We start from the raw sequence: 7,148 nt of genomic DNA, 5'->3' as shown, positions 1-7,148 counted from the left end.
AACAATAGGGGTGAGCACTTAATAAATCTATATACATATATTATATTTTTATCGAAAGAAATATGTTAGATAAGCCATATTACGATTAAAGGTTCGTGACAAGTGGTCAAAAGTCACACCTCAAAAGCCCCAAACACAAAACAATAGCAAAACATCAATCAAACATCAAATAGTAAAACGACAACAACTTAATCCGACTAAGACAAACACAAGCAACAACGACAATAATAAAAAAAAGAAGATAACAACAATAAACTTAGAGCACCCGACACCAATGAAACACATGGAGCCAAAAAGCACCCCTAGGGACCGGAACAAACATGGAATCACTCTTCAAATTTAATCTACTTTAATAATTTCTACCCTAATTAATCTTATCTATTTATAATTTCTCCAAATTTGGTCATACTTTCGTTTTAATTTTCCAAAAAATAATAGTAATAAGATCAAAATTAGATAATAAATATTGTTAGTGTTTCGATAATTCTAATTAAATCATCTAATAATCACACATACAAACTACAATTTAAAAATATTTATATATATAATATAACCTTCCCATTTAGATTATTTAAAATAAATATATGAGAAATTCAAAAAATGTACATGAAATAAAAAAATCTATTTTCTGTAAGCCAAGCTCACCCTAGACCTTTCTACTTATCATCGTGATCAATTTCGGTCACTTAGTTTATAAAAGCATACTACTATTAATATAAAGCAAAATTAAATTAACTCATAAACTTAAGTAAATAATTAAGGAATCGTGATCGATTTCGATGACTTAGTTTTAAAAGCATCTTGTTTCGACCACACACTGGGAATCAGAACAAATCAAAATAAAAACAAATCGATGTAAACAAAAAAAATATTTTTTTCAATATATAAATATAGAAAGTTGAATGTGACTCGGCAATAATGACAATTATTAAAGGGAAGCAGAATTAGTAAATTAATTAGCTCATTAATTAATTGTAATTAGTGGAAGCCGGCGTAAGCATCACATTCATACAGGACAGCTGGTACTTTTTTGTACGTACAACAGTTCCATAATAAAATACTTTCAATAATACTATTATATTAGTACGGCTCATTTATTAAAGACAGTTGGTTTATTTTCGTTAAATCGAATTATAGATTTGTAATTATGGAGCTGTGATAAATTGACATAAATTGCATACGCATAATTGAATTTGTTTGGCACATTTCATTTAAAATCGATTCATAAGTATTACTAGTAATCTGCTTGTGTCAATCATAGTAGAGATGTTTATTTTAGCCATATATATTAAAAAATGAATGTTTAATTTATTGGGTAATAGAGTAAATGAAAGTAATAGTATAAAAAATCAATATGTGAAGATGGAATAAACTAGAAAAAAATAATAAAGTATTAGAAATAATAGTAAGAATAATTATAATTATTCATAAAGTAAATGACTATTTTATGATAGGACAACAAAAAACGATAATTATATCAAAATAAATTAATGCATTACATATTTATTCGCCTGCGATATGATGATTTAAAAAAAATTAACTTTCTACTAATCAAGATGTATACTTGTCTAGATTAAATCATTTTAAAATTGAAATAACCCAAGTGGCTTTTGAATTATTCAAATGTAAGAATTATTTTTAGACTATTCAATCGTCAAAATTTATGATGGATGTATCATGATCGAAGGAATAGAAATAGTTATATGTTCTCCCAATAAGTACAATTCTCATTTGAAAAAGTGTAAGCGTTTTAAATTGAAAAAATATATATTTACATTAATAAAGGAAACATTGTTGTAATGTAGTTCTAATATTTCACGGAAAAAAATAGTTCTGATAATTCATTTAATTTTAATTAGTTAGGAGAGAAGTTTCTACCCAATCCTATGGCTTTATATGACTATTTCAAACAGCCGAATCATATAAACACTCAGTCGAATTGCCGAATGATCAAAACATGTTAACACGCCTTGGATTCGTACTATCTAGTAATCGAGTAATACAATTATGTATTATCATAAAATAATTTTATTTTTCACATTTATAAGAGATGATAGCTAATTATTCATCGTTTAGCCCCATAGCCATTTTAAGTCAAACTCTAATCTACTCATTGAGTCCCATATGAATATGCACTCTAGATTAGACACTGGTTTTATAAAATTAATAGAGTAAGAGAAAGTAAAAAGAAAAAATAATGAAAGTATTATTAGTAGAGATCGGGTCCCACATATTAGGGATAAAATAGTTTATAAAATTAAAAAGTGCATACTCTTATTAATCAACAAATTATGGAAAAAACATTGTATCAGTTGCGTTTCATTGTCAGATGTTTTACCTTTATATTTATTGCTTTCACACGTTTGTGTTCTTTGGCGTGATTACGGGTGCTTTGCAAGGCGGAGCACACGTGACCCTCACGCATGTGCGTGTTTGAGCGTGATCATTCATATCAATCTATACAGATTCACACGTCAACGATGATAATATCCACAATGATAACGGAAATTTCGTGACTATAACCATTTTTTCAGCATGGCTTATATTGTGGTTTAAAGACGTGCTAGTTGCCGTCATATATCCATGCATCACTTTGCACAATATGATTATCGATGTTAAATAGGCAGCATCCCTTATTGGGCAAACGAAAACACAATTGACTCATCGACTGCGAACAACCCCCAATCAAGGTGCTCGACTTGAATCGACACGTGATAAAGACCAACATGGTCGACTCCAGCATTACTTAGTTGAAATCATGTAAATTTTTAATTCAATAATGTCTTTTTTTATTATTTCAATTATGCCAATATTTTGCCGTTTTAATGATATTTAGTGTACTAGTAACTACATATTTTATTTGTAAATTAATATAGTTGGACGCTAGTAATCAGCACCCTAGACCAACATGGTCCACTCCAGCATTACTTAGTTGAAATCATGCAAATTTTTATTTCAATAATGTCTTTTTTTTATTATTTCAATTATGCCAATATTTTGACGTTTTAATGATATTTAGTGTACTAGTAACTATATATTTTATTTGTAAATTAATATAGTTGGACGCTAGTAATCAGCATCCTAATATTCAATGACGATCTCTATTTCATTTAAAGAGGCAAAGTGTATTAACAGTGAAACTAATTTTGGGGATATTAATATCTAATATTATGAAATTTTTCAAAAATGTGTATTTTTTCCACAAATTTTAAACTTCAAATATAATATCACGAACTTAAATAGTTGTAGATGAATTTTGTCGCTAGTGGGAAAAATTAAACAACTATTTAAATCTGTGAAATTATATGCGAAGTTCAAAATTTATGGAAAAAATATAAAATTTTTAAAAGTTTCAAGACATTAGGAGCTCATATTTCATAATTTTTTGTGGGGATGATGTGATCAAATTCACTTATAAATATAATATACCTATGAAAATAATCGATTGAATAAGCAGTTAATGTATGAATTTTAATACATTGGTTATGGAATTTATGGAATTATTTATGATTTTATAATCTGCCATAAAAATAAAAATTAATGGTATATACGATGATTATTCCATACATTATACTACTAATACATTTCATTTTAATATACAGAGTATATAATTAAAATATAAAAATGAGAACTATAACTTTAATAATTTATTTTAATTCTTAAAATTCGAGCATCCAAAAGATAAAACGATTATTGGCAGATTGACTGAGGCCTGAGGGAGAGTATTAAAATATAAATGACACATCATAAAGTAAAAGTGTATAATTAAGCAGCTGTTTTTTTGTCAATCTATATGTCCAACAGAATATTTTGTCACGACCTTATTCGATAGATTTGAATCCATTTTAGGTGGAATCTCGTGAGCATATAAAGCTGTAGAGTTTAATTTTATTTTCCAATATAAACAGAGGCTGACAAAATGTGCATAAACGAGAAATGCGCGTTCGAGAAAACTGAAAGTTAAAATTTTCGACCGTTTTTCAGTATTGTTTGGAAGAATGACTATAAATTTTATTTTATTTTATTTTTAAATTGGTAATTGCTGCTTTTAAGGTTCAATGATTTAACATGCAGATTTATATTATTTTTAAATAAAATTGCCGACGATATGACACATTTTTGTGAAGAAAAATTATTTGAATTTTTGTTTGTACAACGTCTCAAGTGATCTTAACATGTTAAAAATGATTTAAAATAAAATTCAATTTAGTATTGGATAATCTCATAGTAATAAATTTTGGATTGTGATTGTGAAGGATGAGATAGGTCTTGAGATTTTGAATTTTTTGATAGATTTGTGCTGTTCAATATTTTGATAGGTTCGTACCATAATTTGTAGAATTTAATACAGTATACTCCTAACATTTAAGTAAAAAGTTACTTAATTACAGTATATTTTTGACCACATATATACTTATATAAACACGTTTCGATTTTTGACTAATTTTAGTATTTTTTTCTCTTACTCAAAATAAATTACTTCCTATATAAACTACCGGGCATAACGATAGATTAACGACAAGATCTTTCTTAAAAGAAAATAGTACTAGTAGTAATTGATTAACGACAACTTTTAATCATTTTACATCTCTGGCAGTCACTCATTTATTTTAGAAATTAATTATAAGATAAAAGGAAGGCAAATTCACACAAAATAATAACTAATTTAAAATAAATTAATATAGCATATATTTATTGTTTTGACAATAATTTAGAAAATGGTTAACTTTAAAAAGTACTTAGAATTAATATGTTAGTAGTAATATAAAACTTAATTTAGTAAATTTTAGATTTTTACGAAATCGAATAACTATTGAAAAGAAAAATAACGTAAAGTCGAACAACAAAATAAATCTTCAAAAGTTATTTGAATAAATGTCAAACTTACTAATAAAGATTGAAACTTCAATATACAAATCAATTATTAAAAAAAATCTACAGCCTTAAATAAATAACATTGTCTTTATAAAAGAGTAAAAAGCTAAATTATGAATGACTACTTTTTTTGTTTAATTTAAATTTGAAGTGGGGCTATAATATGTCATTATTGCGTGTTTTTTATTTCTTCAAATAATTGACATCGAAATTGATCACACCTCATTAGTCATTATCGGAAATCCGATCAAATAAATATTGTTCGTCCATAAAAATAGTTATAATAGTAAATAACACCAATTTTTATGTAAAATTAATAAATTATCAAAAAGATAAAGATAATGAAATAATAAAATTATTTTTCATGAACTTAGATACCAGTATTCGTCTTTCTCTATTTATTTAATCAATTTCATTATTTTGATTTGATTATATTAGAAAATATTGGCAACGAATTTCAATTTATTCTATTAAGCTTCACTTTTAACAAAAAGAATCCAATATATTAGTATTACAATAATTTCTATTTTAAAAAATATAATTGATATTATTTAATATTTAGGAGTAGCAGTAAATTATTGTTAATATTGAGATGATTAAGATATAATTATAGCTGTAATTAACAATAGTAATGGAGGGTTGAATCTTTTCATAAAATTCTCAAGATTTAATCACTGCAACATGACAACATCCAATATTAATTTTCTAATTTCATAGATCAATCAATCAAGATCAGATTTTTCCATTCCCATAAACTACATTTTCATCATAATGCAATTACAATCTTACAGAAAATAATCTGCATTCCTCTAAACTGAGAAGAAAAAAAAAAAGTAGAAAATCAGACATCTCATTGAGTTACCAGCAATCCGCCATTAAAACTCTGGCCTCAAGGATGTATTAATCAGGCTATTAAAAAAAGGATTCAACGCAACTACGTTTCGTCAGATCCTTAAAAACATGGGAAATGAAATAAAAAACTATTCCACCATAGCAAAAATAAAAATCGAAGATCAATTTGGGGATTTTTCAAACCCTAGTTTTGTGCAGCAGCGGCGCGAAGCCGTAGGAGGACGACGATTCTTTGCAGGACAAGCTGTCGGAGCTGACCTCAGCGACAATGTTGATGAAATCGTCGAGGCTGAGGCCGCGGAAGCGCTCCTCGTCGTCGTCGAGGAGGCGGAGGATTTGGGAGAAAAAAGCGGGCTCGCAGAGGAGAACGAGGCCGCCGGCGGTTTGGAAGCCGAATTCCTCCTCCGCCTGGTCGAGGAGGGCGACGAAGACCGGGAAATTGAGGAAGCGAGTCGGAATGACGAAGCGGCAGCGCTCCGGTCCGATGTAGACGGCGAGGGAGCCGGAGGGGGTGCGGCACTTAGGGCTTCCGCCGGAATCGGAGGAGGAGGAGGAAGGGGAGCGGCGCGAGAGGCTCTTTGTCTTCCAGCGCTGCACGACCTGCCTCAGCCGTACGATTTGGGTGATCATGTTCACCTTCTTTATGGCGGCGGCCATTTTCACTGTAGAGAGAGAGTGAGAAGAGGGAGTGGAGAGGAGAGGAGAGGAGAGGAAAGGGAGAGAAGAAGAATTGCAGCTGGAGAGTCCTAATTTACATTGAGTTGTTTTTGGCAGATGTGAAATGACTAACTAGCCCTGTATCTGAATTTACCATGATATCCCTCAACCCTCTGCGCACTAAAAGTATGTAATTGTGGATTAAATAATTTATGTTAAATTTGAGATTGATGACAAACAATTTATGTGAAACGAAAATAAGAATGATTTCTAAATAAAAAAGAAATATGATCAATTTGGTTTACAAAACTTTAATATATTTCTGAAAATCTTATTTCTATTTTTACTATACTACTATTATTAAGTACTAAAAAAATAGAGTGAAATGGATTAATTATAGTAGTAGAATTAAAGTACCAACATAAAACAAATTATTAATCATACTTAATACTTGTATATTTAAAAATTATATTTTTGACGTAAATTTAATAAAGCACACCTAAAAGATCAAAGTTGTCGGGACTTGGCTCGCCCCACAATGTGGCTTCGTCACGGCTGATTGAGTACGTGGCATGTGAGGGTGCTCATTCGTTGATCTGTATATAATTAGTGTTGCAAAATAGATTTTTTTTAAATGGACATTATTTAAGCTGTTACTTTTTTTTTAAATGGACATTATTTAAGCTGTTACTTCAAATAATATAGCAATACATGTGATAATGATTACATTTTTTGATATATATAAGCATGCATTAGTTGATAAA

The 7,148-nt window shown here is 29.0% G+C and overlaps 1 protein-coding gene across 1 annotated transcript; it reads right to left on the bottom strand.

Annotated features, from left to right (window-relative positions):
* Window positions 1-5,904: 5,904 nt before the first annotated feature.
* Window positions 5,905-6,384, bottom strand: LOC121801123 (auxin-induced protein X10A-like). Its single transcript, XM_042200578.1, has one exon. It carries the CDS (start codon window positions 6,382-6,384, stop codon window positions 5,905-5,907), a length of 480 nt encoding a protein of 159 aa, XP_042056512.1.
* Window positions 6,385-7,148: the final 764 nt, after the last annotated feature.

This window comes from Salvia splendens, chromosome 4 (genome assembly GCF_004379255.2).
Source record: "Salvia splendens isolate huo1 chromosome 4, SspV2, whole genome shotgun sequence".
Lineage (NCBI taxonomy): Eukaryota > Viridiplantae > Streptophyta > Magnoliopsida > Lamiales > Lamiaceae > Salvia > Salvia splendens.
Note: the sequence above shows the minus strand (reverse complement) of the source record. Positions and strands in the feature narration are given on the sequence as shown.